Genomic DNA, 15,038 nt, shown 5'->3' on the forward strand with positions numbered 1-15,038 from the left:
TACAATGTTATTCTTAACTGAATGGCTTTCTATAGATTAAGGGATTATTGTCTGCAACACTCTGAAATTCTATAAAGCAAATCATTTTCAAACTTTTTTCTTTATATCTACCAATATTTATTTAAAAAATATTTGGATGTTTGTAAATCTGTTTCCATGAACCAATTTGTTTTTAAGGTAAAAAGGTAATAAAAATAAAATATTTTTGTATTATACAGTATCTCTTATAGGAACGATCCTTAAATTATAGCATTTTTCTAAATTTTCAAGATTATATCCATTTGGTCCAAATTATTTTCTGTTCACCTTTCCTTCTTTACAGTTATTTTATTCAATTGAACTACCCATTGATTGTTTCTTCACTTGAAGAAAAACTCCTTCCAACAACCTGTTTTAATTGATTGTTTGGAAATTGTGTGTTTATTCTCTTCCATGTTTTGTTGTTATTGATCTCCTCTCCTCCATAAATTCTATTTCTTAATTGATATTTTGACATGTGTGTTTCCAGTCTAATAAAGTAGCTTTAGTCACTGACTGTTAGCCTCTTTAATCAGCACTGTTAAATCTAATTTTATACAACAGACTTTAAGTTTGTTGTTGTTTCTATCAGAGCATCTACTTCTTTATTCCCTACAAATCCATAAAAAATAATTGGACAATTTTGATTATGTTAATACTTTCTGATAATTTACACAGTAATAAAAATATATTTGTTCAGTACTTAACATATTTAAGCAACCTGTACAATAAAATATATTTAAAAAAAAATCTTATAATTAGATGTACATACATATCCATTAGATTTTAATTTATAATCTTTCTATTAATATGGAGAAATCATCTCTGTAGTGTTTCTGTTGGTGAAATGGTTTTGGTATTTAACAAACCATTCTTCAGTGTAGTATTTTGTATGTCTTTACATTCTGAAGAAATTGTTGAAAGATTTATATTGAGTAGTTGATAATATGGTTAGGAGAATAGAAATGAAAGATGAAAATATTCAAACAATCTCCTGTGAAAGTTTGGTAACAAGAAAATATTTTATTCAAGTTATAGCAATGTAATTCTGTGTCATGTAAAGTATAGGTCTTCAACCAAGAGTGATAAATAGTATTTCTATTGTGTACACTAGCTGTCAGGTTTTTTTATGAAGACAATGTACACAATGCAGAAGTACACAATGCAGAAGCTCTAGAAATGGAAATGAATATGTGTTGCCTAGGAGATTTGTTTTCTGAGAGGCCATGTTATAATCAGCGAGATATCCTGCTTTCTGAGTGGCAATTCTATAGCTAGTTTATGGGGAACATTGCTAGAAATATCTAACTTTACATCATATGAAAAATGTCCTTGAGGAATATCTAGACCATGATGTATGTTTTGAGAAGTATTCTATACAAAAGAATAAGCAAGATGGCTACTTGAATGTACAGTATTCTGTCACATTAAAAAGTGTTTTAAAAGAAGCAACTTTTAACAAGTCATCTCATGAGTCTGGAGTAAGAAAATCACTGAAAATTGTGAACTTGTATTATATCTAAAGTTGATCCAGGAAACTTTAGCAAGAAAGACTAATCCAAGTGATTAATTTAACCAAAAGCACTATTAAATGGAAGAAACATGGCAAAGTATGCTTTTGAAAAAGTAACTTTTTAAAGCTTAAGCTTGTTGACATTTTGGTTAAGATCAAAGCTTATTGTTATTATTGAAGATACTGGACTGGCTGAATCATTAGAGCAGCAAACAGAATGCCTAATGATATTACTTTCAGTTGTTTGATCTGAGTTCAAGTCTCTTGGCCATATTTGAACTTCGAAATTCTACCTTTCATTTTTTTGGGGGGTCAGTAAAATAAAGTACCACTCAAATACTAAGTTGTTGATATTAGCTACTCTCTTCGCCAAATTTCTGGCTTTGTGCCTATTAAGGATATTATGTAGTGAGTTTTGTTAGAGCATTGGCGAAAATGCCTTATGGTATTTCTTTTTACATTCTGAGTTCAGATTCTGCTGGGGTTGACTTTCATATGAAATTGCTTCAAATAAATTTTTCTCTTTATGTACATTAATTAGTATGTGCACACTTCGGTATATTTTGTGTCCTTAGCATTTAGCTAAGAAAAGCTGTTTCTGAAGTTCAGTTTGAAAATAAGATGTGTTATTGAAATGATGAGTGTTTTGAATTCTGTTCAACCAATATAATAGGTTATATAAATGTGATATCAGAAGCTACACTTTGTGATAAATACTTCTTTTAACTACTTCAAATAGACATTAGCTGTGTAAACAGTCAATGAATAGCTGCATTCTCTCCCTCATCCTACCTTTTATTACACAATAACAAACTGGTATTGGAAGTTGATGTTTATTGGTAGACACTGCTAGCATGAATTTGTTTGACACTTGCATTTGCATTTTAAATTCTTCGTTGTTGCTTCCTTTTCTCCAGATACAAAGGAAATTAGTTTGATAAAAAAAAAAAATGTATGTGTTGGTGTTCAGTGAGAGAAAGTAGTCTTGTGATTTAAGCAGAAACTTTTGTCGAAGTAGTTAGTTTCAAATTTAACATCTATTGTTGAAATTAGTGACACAAAACCTGAATGAAAGGCAGTTTGTATGATGCTTCTGTATGTAGTGCAATACTGCAAAGTGATAAAATTTTGGCCTTGAACATGGAAGATTTGAAAATGCTAGAAAGAAATGAAGTGATCATACTCCTTTGGATGTAGTGTTAGTGTATAGAAACAATGGAACACTCAGACGAACTGAGAAAAACTGGATATAAGAGGAATCAAATAAAGTGTGCAAGAAAGAAGACTATGCTGGTATAGGCATATGCATGGAAAATACTAGTTGTATAAAGAAGTGCTGAGTGCTCCAAAAGTATGTGACCTATGGAAGATGGAGGTCAAGGAAGATATAGAGTGAAATGCTGAAGATGATCTCAAGAGGCAGAACCTCACAAAAAGACAAAGGACTAGCATATAATGGTGTGATGAAAACACCCATACAATCCATGCTGGCATACCAATAGAGATATAAAAACTGGTCATGGAGGTTAGGTTGTACAATTTCTACATTTGGGTGTCTTTCAACCATTATGTTTAGGTTTATGTCTCTACTGCTCTCCTTCATTACTTTCTCATCTATTACTGTGTCTGTCTATTTATCATTATTCTCTCTTTCTCATCACACTGCCCTTTGTATATCTGTCCATATTCATTCATTCCTAACCACCACTCTCCCTCATTACTCTATCATTCATTACTGACATCCATCACTTGTTCTCTCCTGCTCCTCTCTCTCCTATCATTCTCTTGCACCTATCACTGTTCCATCTTTCTCTTGCTTTGATTTTCTTTTCCTTTTTTTTTTTTTCATACTTTTTCTAAATATTTATCTGCTTGATCATGTTGCTTTGAACAAATGGAGACAAAGTAGTGGAAAAGACTCTTGGGTCTTGCTGGAAACAAAATAACCTCTTGTGCTGATGCTATGATAAAATGTATCCAGTACACTCTGTAAACTGGTTAATGAATAAATGGAGAAAATGTAGGGTAGTCTTGCCAGAGACATGAAGAAGGCAATTGTCCCAGAAATGGCTTGAAAGAAATTGCGTGAAGTTAACTTTTGTAAAAAGATTAATAGGGAGAATAACGACTATTATATAGTAGCAGTCACCAGAGTTCAACAGCAGTAAAGTGAAATTCTATGCCCAGGTGGGTATGCAAGAATTTAATATTGTTGCCAGTGCAAACCAATACATACAATAGGGTTTCTGAGTAAGATGAGAAAGAACCAGAAATTCAGATGTTAGCTGTTCTCAAGTAATAAACTTTATGAATAGCCACTGAACATTAATTCTTTTATTAGCAATAATAACAGTAGAGTGGCTAGTGGTTTTTTGGCAATGGTTTTTTAAAAGCATTTTATTTTACACAAAAAATGTGGCAGATACATAATGTTAGCAATCGTAAATATTTAGTGTGGAGAAGTGAACTAACTTCAGTAGATGTGCAATGTAAACTAAAACCAGTTTAGACTAAGTAGAGAAAGGGGACAAAGAAGGTTTGGTTGACATTTGAAGGAGAGATAGTTGTGTGTTGGTTTGGATATGTAAAGTGTGCTTTGTGAAAAACGTCCTGATGTTAAGAGTGTTAGGTATCTATAACAGAAGTACTGTTAATTATGAGTAAAAGATTATTTTTTTCCCCCTTTAAATAACTTAACTTTTTCATAAGTTTTGAATTTCTACTTCAGGAAGCATTCGTAACTTCAGAAGAGTTTGGCCAAGATCTTGAACATGTTGAAGTTTTACAGAAGAAATTTGATGAATTTCAAAAGGTATTTGTTTTTAAAATCCAGACTCATTTCTTTTCATATGATATAGATTCTATATGATGTATCTACTCTTCATATGCCCCTTTATGCTTTTTCCTATAGCTTCCGTCTTAGAGAACTAGATATTAATTTGATCTATGGTTAATGATTTTTAGAATTATTGTTTTTAAAGAGTGAGAAACCATTAAAACGCACTATGCTACAATGACTTTAAAATTAATACTATCCTTCAACAACTGAGCTGTGTTTTCCTTATTACATCTAATTAAATTAATATGACCCAAAATTGAAAAATGAAAGCAAATGATTGTTGCAATACTAGATGGTTAATGAAGCCAATCTGCTCCTTTACACTCAGTTATTTATTTATTTATTCTCTCACTGGCCTTATCATTCTTCATAGCAATATCTTATTTTGTTTTCTTTTTTTTTTTAAACCAAAATTACTTAGGAAAATCGACCAATTTAGTTTGTAATATTTTGGTTCATTTTATTTGTTCACATTTTACTCTTTAAAGGTTACTAAACTATGTATAAAGGTATATTGGTTATCTATTTGTTAATAATTTATTAATACCTATTGATATATTCTATTTGCTATGAAACTATAGTTTTAAATGCTTATATGTAAGGTTTCTGTTGCATCAGTTTTCTCAGAAAATTCAACTGAAAGAAGGAATAACTTTTATAACTGTTTTATTTCCTTTTTAAAATGGATATTTTGTGTGCCTTTATTTTCTCAAAAGGAATAAATTTTTTTACTGTTTTTTTTATGTTGTATTTTCACTGTTTTTATATATATTTTAGGATTTGGCTAACAATGAGGATAAAGTAGTTGAAGTGAACACACTTGCCGATCAGCTGCTTTCTGAAAGCCATCCTGATGCAGAGTTGATCACCACTCGACGACAGGTATGGAATCATACAATAGTTTCACTTCAAACTTTGATACCCTAATGTGTAATTTTGATGTAACAAAATCTTGATATCCTCATACATCTTGACTAAATAATTGATGTGTTTTATTCTGCGGCTTATTAATGTAACATCTTGAACAATTAACATTTAATGATATTGAGCTATTAAGGGAGCCTTGAGCAGTTGCTTGACCAGCGAGAAATAGCAGTTAAATCTTCAAATCAGACTGTACTGTTTTTAAAAAAGAGAAAAGACATATTAGGTAATATAGCTCTAGATATGCTAAAGCTGAATAATTTGCAACTGGAACACTTTTGATCATTGGCTTACTTGACTATGGCTACTGTTGTTCTATCTAAACAACTTCAATGATATTTGAATTTATTTTTGCTTTATACTTTTGAAGATTTATTTTATCATCCATTTCATTATATAATGAGATTGAGGTTTTGCAGTAATTAGTCTTGTAAAGCACATATTTAACATTAATGTATGCCTACAGTAATATCACTTGATTTTAAAAGGTAAAATAGTTAAAATATTTTTTTAAAAATCATGCAAACATTTGAGTAATGATTAATACTTTTTTTACAGGAGGTAAATGAAGCTTGGCAACGTTTGAAATCTCGCTCATTGTTTCGTCAAGAAAGACTTTTCGGTGCACATGAGATCCAACGTTTTAACAGGTATCAAAACAATCCTATCATTATAGTATATATCTATGAATGAATGAGCAACTATGCAATGCCCCCACATTCGTTGGTTGGTACCCCTCCATCCAACTGCTCTACCACCAGTTATGAAGTAGGGCATATCTGATAACACATTTTGAATATAAAAGATTTTACATTAATAATTGAATAGATTTCAATTATTTCTTATTGCATTTGAAATCATCTTTATCACATTTTATTAATCTAAAAGTCCACTTCATATAACCTGGTTCTTGAATGTGTTTATTGAATATGTTGATTCAACAAGTTTCAAATTTTTTTTTTATATTACTTTCTTGCTTAGGTAAGCACTAGCTGTACTGAGTATGCAACTTTGACTCATTTGATTCTATCATTCTAATTGCTTATACTTAACTGTACTTCATGATTCTCATTTCCTCAATCATAGGCTTCTTATTTTCATTTTGGGCTTTTGTGTTTATCACTGGCTTATATTCACTTTCCATTGCTATTATGAGTTGGATAGTGTTGAAAATTTGTACATTAGCATTTTGCTGGAGGAATTGCTTTTAAAGCTGAACGACCTTTTTATCACAAAGTACTCATGCCAAATTAGAACTTATTGGCCAAACTAAAGCAAGCACTGCTTAGCTTGTATTTTACATTTCTTTCAATATCTACCATTAAATATTGTTTGACTGAATCACTGTTCATCAATGTTTGCAATGGTTTATTTTTCAGAGATGCTGATGAAACTATTGCTTGGATCACTGAGAAAGATACTGTTCTTTCATCTGATGATCATGGCCGAGACCTTGCTAGTGTACAAGCACTTCAGAGAAAACATGAAGGAGTAGAACGAGATTTGGCTGCATTGGAAGAGAAGGTAATTTATCATAATACTCATTAAGTATTATTTTTCTTAAGATATAAGTAACTCCTTTACACATGGTTGCTAAAGTATAATTGTTTATAGTAAACTAATACATAAATCAAATCTTTGAGTGTATTTTTATATTTGGGGAAATTGTCCAAATGTCTTTTTTTTTAATAAAATGTTTCTTTCATAAATTAGATTTGTATTTCTATTAGGCTAATGAAATTAAAACTGACAGTTTGCATTGCCTTTTGTTATAGGTGACTTCATTGGGAACTGAAGCTAAACGTCTTCAAGAAATCCACACTGACCAGGCTCCTCAAATTGAAGTTAAACAAAGAGAAATTGAGGAAAACTGGCAGAGTTTGCGTGAGAAGGTAGTTTTTTTTTTCTTTATAAGGTTAAATGTTTCTATATTAAATCTATTGTTTAATGCTTTTGTTGTTTAATGTTTTGGTTGTATTTCTTCAACAGTTGGTATCTATTGTTACATTTTATTTCCTTTATAGGCTGCTAAGAGAAAATCTCGATTGGATGATTCCAACAATTTGCATCGCTTTCTTGCTGACTTTCGTGATTTGATCTCTTGGATTCATGATATGCGTGCCATCATCTCTGCTGATGATCTTGCCAAAGATGTTCCAGGAGCAGAAGCTCTACTTGAAAGCCACCATGAACACAAGGTCAGTTTCCAAATTCTCAGTATTTATTACAATAAAAAATAGACTTATAATGTAAAAGATTGATTTAATGTTGGTCTCACTAGTTTTTTGTTAGTGTTTTTCAGTGTTTAAACATTAAGCTTGATTGGTAGTCACTATGGAACCCCTTTGGTTGATTGAGGCAGGTGATGCTTCTTACATGTAATGTTTTCCTATTCTAGTACTAAAAGCAAAAAAATCTAACTTTTGTACTGTGACTCATGATAATATTTATAAGCTATTTAAAACAACTATATTATATTTTCAAGTTATAAAATTATTTCATCATTTTCCATACTGACACAGATTGGACTGGGTGTCATGGTATGAGTCAATTCTTATTTGGAGTCATTGCTCTCCTAGATTGGTTGAAAAACAGATGCTGATCATAAGACTGGACATGAGATAGTTGAATGTGAAAACACTGAAAAATCAAATATTGAATGCCATATCATTACTTTTATAAAAATTTGAGTAACATTTTTACTTAAAAAACCAAAAAATTAAAAGTGTATTGCAGACACAAAATATCAAATATAAGTGCAAATGTAAATAGCTTTATAAATATATATATTCTTTGAATTATTATTGAATAATTGAACATTTTCCTTCTTTCAATACAAATATAAACAATCAGTAATTAAAAGACTGAAGTTTGAGTGAAATTAGTCTTGTACTCTTGCTTATTCTCCTTTGTCAGAGAATGATCTTGCATCTCTTTAACTATTCTGCTTTATCTTACAGGGTGAGATTGATGCTCGTGCCGACAGTTTCAAAGCTACAACTGAAGCTGGCCAGTATTTAGTGACCTCTGAACATTATGCTGCAAATGATGTGAAAGAAAAGGTAAAAAATGTTTTTTTTCTATCTTGATTTTTTTTTTGGTATTTGCTTTTCACCCTCATTATTTACTGGTCTTCTGCTTTGTTATTTGCGTTATAGTTGAATGAGTTAACAGTTGAACGCAGCAACCTTCTTGATTTGTGGGAGGAGAGGCGAATTATGTATGAACAATGTATGGATCTCCAGCTGTTTTATAGAGACACCGAACAGGCTGACACTTGGATGACCAAACAAGAGGTAAATAATTTTATCTATATTATTGATTTGATTGATAACAATTGGCTACATCTTGACCTTTATAATATTAACAAGAACATGAATTCTGGTGTCATGAATTTTCCTGTACTAAAATGCAATATCAACAAAGCAAGGTGTAGCTTAGATTGCTGAGTTAGCTACACATATTTTATTATATTTAGTATAAAACTCATTGTTATAAACTGTAAATTTAAGGAGTCAGTGTCAAAATTAATCATAAACGTGTTATAACTCAGAAGTTGTTTACTAACAGTTGATTCATCAACTTTGAATTGATTTTGACCTGGTTGAGTGTCAATTATCTTCAATGTAACCTGAAGTAGACATTATCTGACTGTTTATATGAGTCAGTATCCAGAATAAGTGACTGTTTATTGAAACTAAATATACGAAATAACTGAATGTTTATTTAACTATCAATATGGAGAATAACTATGACTGTTTAAATAGGAGTCAATTATTCAGAACAACCATGACTTTCACATAAGTCAATATCTATATTATTCTATAGATCAGTTGGTGTTTTTTTATGTGCCACCGGCATGAGAACTAGTCGATGCCAGGTCCACCTGACTGGCTCCCGTGCTGGTTGCACGTAAAAAGCACCAACTGATCGTGACTGATGCCAGTACCCCCTGACTGGATCCTGTGCCGGTGGCACGTAAAAAGCACCCACTACACTCTTGGAGTGGTTGGTGTTAGGAAGGACATCCAGCTGTAGAACCATTGCCAGATCAGATTGGAGCCTGGTGCAGCCGCTGGCTCTCCAGACCTTAGTCAAACTGTCCAACCCAACCCATGCCGCCAGCATGGAAAACTGACGTGAAACGATGATGATGATGATGTTTCTGCATTGTTTTTGATTGTGTTACGCTTACGCCAAGGGAGGTAATAACTGAAATGGAAAACTGTAGGCACAGTCGAAATGTTTAACATAGTGAATGAAACGTCATGAAGATTTATGAATCTATGCAATAAAAGACATCGATCGATAGTTAAATTAAAACTGAAATAACCTTAGTTAGCAAATAACTGTGGGTGCTACTTTTATCTTGTACATGTACCAGACCAAAGGCTGTGGCCATGCTGGGGCACTGTCATTATTCATTTTTTTTTTTTAATGTTTGGTTTAAATACTTATCAGTATCATGAGATTAGAAAAATACAGAATAGAATACAGATATGACAGTTAATTAGCTAGCTAGCAAGATAGATAGTTATGTAGGTGAGTCTTGTACTTATTTCTAAATGAGTTGGAAATATTTCTGATTAAATTTTAATTTTTTTTGTTGAATTATTTTAAACTTTTGAATAAAATCTGTTTACAGGCTTTTCTTGCAAATGAAGACCTTGGAGATTCACTTGACAGTGTGGAAGCACTCATAAAAAAACATGATGATTTCGAAAAATCTTTAGCTGCTCAAGAAGAAAAAATAAAAGTGAGTTTATAAGTAACATTTAAGTAAACATTTTTTTTAAATATCAAAACATTTGAATGTTAAAGTATACTTAGTGAGTGTTGAAGTATGCTCTGTAGGTTTAGTGTTTTCTAAATCAAACTATTTTTTTTTGTTTCAGGCTTTAGATGAATTTGCTACAAAACTTATTGAAAGTGAACATTATGCCCATGATGATGTGGCTACCCGCAGAAACCAAGTATGTAATTGTTTTTCTTTCAATTTGAAAGTATTAACCAATAAATATCATGTTAATTTTAAATTCCAACTGGAATTGATATTACTATTTCATTTTCTACATCTGCCTCTGTTAAACCCTTATTTCATTTTGAACATACTAAATTGTGTTGGTGGTATGTTTGTGTGCATCTGTTTGAGTGACTGCCATTTTGTATTTTGTGAAAGAGGATTCAGTGGCTTGAAGGCTAAAATTATTAAACAATTTGATTTTAACTACCAGCTGTTACACAGAAGAAATACTTTGTACCAAAAATCTGCTGAACGTAAGAAAATGTTGGAAGCATCTTCTAGATATCAGATGTTTGAGAGAGACTGTGATGAGACAAAAGGCTGGATCAATGAGAAGCTGAAGACTGCCAATGATGAGAGTTTTAAAGTAAGTTTGCATTTTAAGCATTTCATTGTTCCTAATGAAATACTTGTCATAAGTAGTTACATGCTTTTGAACCATTTCTCATTAACTTATATTTCATTTTTCTGTAAATGTTTTATTAAAGTTACTCTTAAATTTTGATATTAAATTTTACCCATTGTCTCTTGAAACTACTTCGGTGTGTAAAGGAATTATTGTCTACATGTTAAGGTTCATTCAGACTTGTATATAGATGTGGGTGTTGGAATTTAAATTTACAGATAAATCAAAGACATGTCCCACTCAGATTTTTTGTTGAAAATTTTGACTTCTACTAGGATGATCATATTCAGTGTTGGTGTTTAGCTCCTAGGATTCATGCAATCATGTATTTGAATATAGGTATGACAGATTAGATTTGTGTAGGAGTACAAATCAAGGAGAGGTCAAATTCCTTATGTTAAAGGATTGATTTTAAGCATACCTTCTACTGAGTAAGAACTTGGTTTCTTTAAGCACTGGCTTTGTAGATAACTGTGGGTGTTATTATTTGATGTAAAATATAGTTTCTTCATTGGTTGCTGATGGATATCTATATAATCATTGGTGCAATTACAAATTTTATTCACATCTTAGTGGGCAAGTAACATACATCTCTTCGTACACAAATACAATTGAAACTTAATTTTAAAACATTTTCATCTATGCAGGCATATCTATATATACCCCTCCACCCACATTTATATAGGGATATATTCCTGTGCCAATCCGTTTACAAACATATGTACACCTGCAAGTGTGTGTATTTATGTATGCATGCATAAATGTGTAGATATGGTGTTTGCTTTGTATCACCTGGTCTCAAGTTCATTGGAATCTTGGCCAAGTGTCTTCTGTTGTAGCCCTTGTGAATGAAATTGGTAGACAGAAACCAGATGGAAGCTTGTTATGTATATGTGCATGGTTGTATGTTTACACCATCCTCACAAGAAAAGTGTTGTTTGTTGACATTCCTTGCTAACAAATTGTCCTATAGCTCTGTGCTTTTGAAGTAAAGCCAATTAGGGTTAGCAAATGGAAGTCTGTCTGGTTGTAAAACAATGCCTTTGTCCAATATATTTGTTCAACTCTCCAATATGACAGCATAGGAAAAAAAAGGGGCATAAAATGAATGTGTGTCTATACATACATCAACATATGTATGTATATACAGGCACATCCTTGCCTGTGTAAAGAAGCTCACTCTATAACCACATGGTTTTGGGTTCAGCCCCACTGTACAGTACCTTGGGCAAGTGTCTTTGACAGCAGCCTTTGGCTGACCAATGCCTTGTGAGTGAATTTGGTAGATGGAAACTATGGAAACTCATTGTGTTTGTGTATATTTGTGTTTGCTCCATCAGTACTTGACAACCAGTGTTGGTTTGTTTATGTCCTCTGTAAACTTAGTGTTTTGACTAAAAGGGCAGTTGGAATAAGAACCAGATTTTAAAAAGTGCTACAATTGATTTATTTGACTAAACCCTGCAAGGCAGTGCCTCACCATGGTCACAGTCCTGTGACTGAAACAAAAGTAAAAGATAGGTATATATCTCTTCATTTCAATGCCAACATATGTCAGACAGAATTCATTGAGGTAGTTCTGTGACTGAATGCTCTTTGTGTTGCCAATTCTCACCTGTTTCTAAGTAAGGTAATATTTTCTCATGGCCAGACATGTTTTTACATAAGATAGGAAACAAATGACACTGCTTGTGTGATGGCAAGCTTATTTACAACTATCATGTGATGGCAAAAAAAAATCTCTCTCTCTCTCTCATTCACACTTGTTAAAGTATTCTTAAAGTAATTTTGTGTTGTTTAAAGAGCATTTAAATTTCAAATTGCAAACTCTTATTGAACTTGTACGTTTTTTCTCTGGTTCCATAGGATCCAACAAATTTACAAACCAAAGTTCAGAAACATCAGAATTTTGAGGCTGAGCTTGAAGCCAACAAGAGCCGTATTGATTCCATTAAAGAAACTGGTGAAGAATTAATCAAAGAAGAACATTTTGCTTCTGAAAGCATCAGGTGCTGATCTCTTATTCAGTTATCTTTTGTTTTAATTTTTTATGCCTAGTTTGAATGGATTTACAAAATTTATTAGAGCTTCTGTCCTAGGCATTATTAATTTATTGGACATTTGTTGTTGCTGGATATGATAAACCCCAGCTATTCAATGTTTAAAATAAGAGTTGATTATTGCAAATTGCCATAGATGTTTTGTCAGATAGGCTATAATATTCATTACTTCAAACCAAACTAACCCTTTCAGCCACATCTCTTTACTGCAACTAACCTATAATCTTTTTTTTTTAACCTTCAGAGAACGGATTGATGAAATTACAACATTATGGGTACAGCTTCAAGGACAAACAGAAAAGAAAGGTGGTGTATTTGTCTTTATTCATTCATGCTAATTTATATTAACAATTGAAGTCAAAATGAAATGTACCTTGAAAGATATATTTACTGAACTAATAATGAATTTTAATATAAATTTTATATAATCAGAGTAATTATTTGTTCTGTCATTTACTTACATTGTTATTTTCTTGTGATACAGGTAATAACTTAAAAGAAGCTAGTTTACAGCAACAATTCTACCGTAATGTTACTGATGTTGAAGGTTGGTTGGTTGATATTGAGGGGCAGTTGATGTCTGAAGATTTTGGCAAGGTAACCTCTGGTTTTCTAGCTCAGCTACCTCATGAAACAATACTGTTGAATTATTTATCCATTTGATAGTTCACATATATTAACCATATCATTACTCTTCTTATTCTGTATTAGGATTTAACCAGTGTACAGAACCTGCAAAAAAAACATGGATTACTGGAAGCAGACATTACGGCTCATCAAGTAAATATTAAAACTTTGTATTTATGCTCTTTTACTTTTAGATCTGAAACCTTATATTTCCAATAATCTCTTGTGTGTTTGTGATACACATACATATACTGACGCACATGCGCATATGTTAGCTAGTTTTAGAAATTAGGAGCAGTCTTGATTTTAATTTCTCTTTGCTATTACTACAATGACCTGAACTCTAAAATTTACCTCCTTTACTCAAACTGAATGAAAATATTTAGCCGCACATATATCTCTGCAGTGTTTTTAAGGTTCCAAATTCAACATTTATCCAGCAAACTAAGTTCCTCAGAAAAAAATTGAGGAACCAATGAATTCTAAGTGGTTAGAAGGATTAGGTATATTGTTTAGTGCAGGATCTAGATGACAGGAGAGGCAGGTATTTTATGCTGGTTTTGGTTTTGTGTGATGGACCATTTGTAAGAAATGGAGAAACACCTCTAAGCATTGTGGTCTGGGAAATACTCTCACCACTCCAATTGGCTGTTCTAAAATGTTTTGTTTTTATCAAAATATTAATTGTTCAAACAGCGATTAGTAGAGGACTAATTTATATTATGTTTGAATACCAGGATTATTTCTAGCAGTCAAGACTTGGAAAATTTAGCATTTTATTTTTTTAAAATTGGGATTCATGATGTCCATAATTTTTTTTAACATAAGATTCATAATTTAAGATACAGTTAATTTGTTGTTGAAAGATTGAACCAGTATTTACTCTAATTAATATTTCTTATTTTAGGATCGCGTTGATGGGATCCATGTTCAGGCTCAGGCATTTGTTGAATCTGGTCATTTTGATGTTGAAAACATTCAGAAAAGGAAAAACGAAGTTCTTGGACGTTACAAATCTCTCCAGGTAAAAATCCTTAATATGTATGTTATTTATTCATTATTTGAAAATATTTTAGTAATATATTCTACATTGTAGGTTTAGTTGCAATAGTTAAGCACTGTCTGAAAATTATACCCCCTCCATTTCAGGAACCAACAGGTGGTCGTAAACAGAAGTTGGATGATGCTCTCCGACTTCAGCAGTTTCTTCGTGATGTTGAGGATGAAGAAGATTGGATCAGAGAGAAAGAACCTATTGCTGCTTCTACAAACAGAGGTAAGAAATAAGGGTTTTCACAAAACTCTATAAGATGTACCCGGTGCAAGCTATGGACACATAAGAGGTGCAGCAACATCAAAGGCAGGTTAACTAGCAAGTTAGTTTTTGTTTGTGGCAGATGTTCAGGTGCAATAAAGACTGTAAACAAACAGGAAACAACTTCTATCTCATTCCAGGGTGAAAAACTAGAGGTAGTCGATAGCTTCCGCTATCTGGGCGACCAAGTTAGTAGTGGGGGTGGGTGCGCTGAAAGTGTAGCTGCTAGAATAAGAATAGCCTGGGCAAAGTTTAGAGAGCTCTTACCCCTGCTGGCGACAAAGGGACTCTCACTCAGAGTAAAAGGCAGACT

At 32.3% G+C, this 15,038-nt stretch overlaps 1 protein-coding gene across 15 annotated transcripts in view; it reads left to right on the forward strand.

The window, feature by feature from the left end:
• LOC106879353 (spectrin alpha chain) overlaps nt 1–15,038 on the forward strand; it is a 93,630-nt gene that overhangs the window by 36,679 nt on the left and 41,913 nt on the right. For all 15 annotated transcript variants that reach the window (XM_052978633.1, XM_052978636.1, XM_052978635.1 and 12 more), the window contains 17 exons: nt 4,260–4,343; nt 5,148–5,252; nt 5,853–5,944; nt 6,674–6,818; nt 7,070–7,186; nt 7,319–7,492; nt 8,255–8,356; nt 8,453–8,590; nt 9,940–10,050; nt 10,190–10,267; nt 10,529–10,684; nt 12,590–12,732; nt 13,028–13,089; nt 13,268–13,380; nt 13,495–13,563; nt 14,318–14,434; nt 14,560–14,686. In XM_052978633.1, the coding sequence (XP_052834593.1) occupies nt 4,260–4,343; nt 5,148–5,252; nt 5,853–5,944; nt 6,674–6,818; nt 7,070–7,186; nt 7,319–7,492; nt 8,255–8,356; nt 8,453–8,590; nt 9,940–10,050; nt 10,190–10,267; nt 10,529–10,684; nt 12,590–12,732; nt 13,028–13,089; nt 13,268–13,380; nt 13,495–13,563; nt 14,318–14,434; nt 14,560–14,686 (1,933 nt within the window). The remainder of the gene's footprint in view (nt 1–4,259; nt 4,344–5,147; nt 5,253–5,852; nt 5,945–6,673; nt 6,819–7,069; nt 7,187–7,318; nt 7,493–8,254; nt 8,357–8,452; nt 8,591–9,939; nt 10,051–10,189; nt 10,268–10,528; nt 10,685–12,589; nt 12,733–13,027; nt 13,090–13,267; nt 13,381–13,494; nt 13,564–14,317; nt 14,435–14,559; nt 14,687–15,038) is intronic.

Source organism: Octopus bimaculoides, chromosome 2, assembly GCF_001194135.2.
Source record: "Octopus bimaculoides isolate UCB-OBI-ISO-001 chromosome 2, ASM119413v2, whole genome shotgun sequence".
NCBI classification, from domain to species: Eukaryota; Metazoa; Mollusca; class Cephalopoda; order Octopoda; family Octopodidae; genus Octopus; species Octopus bimaculoides.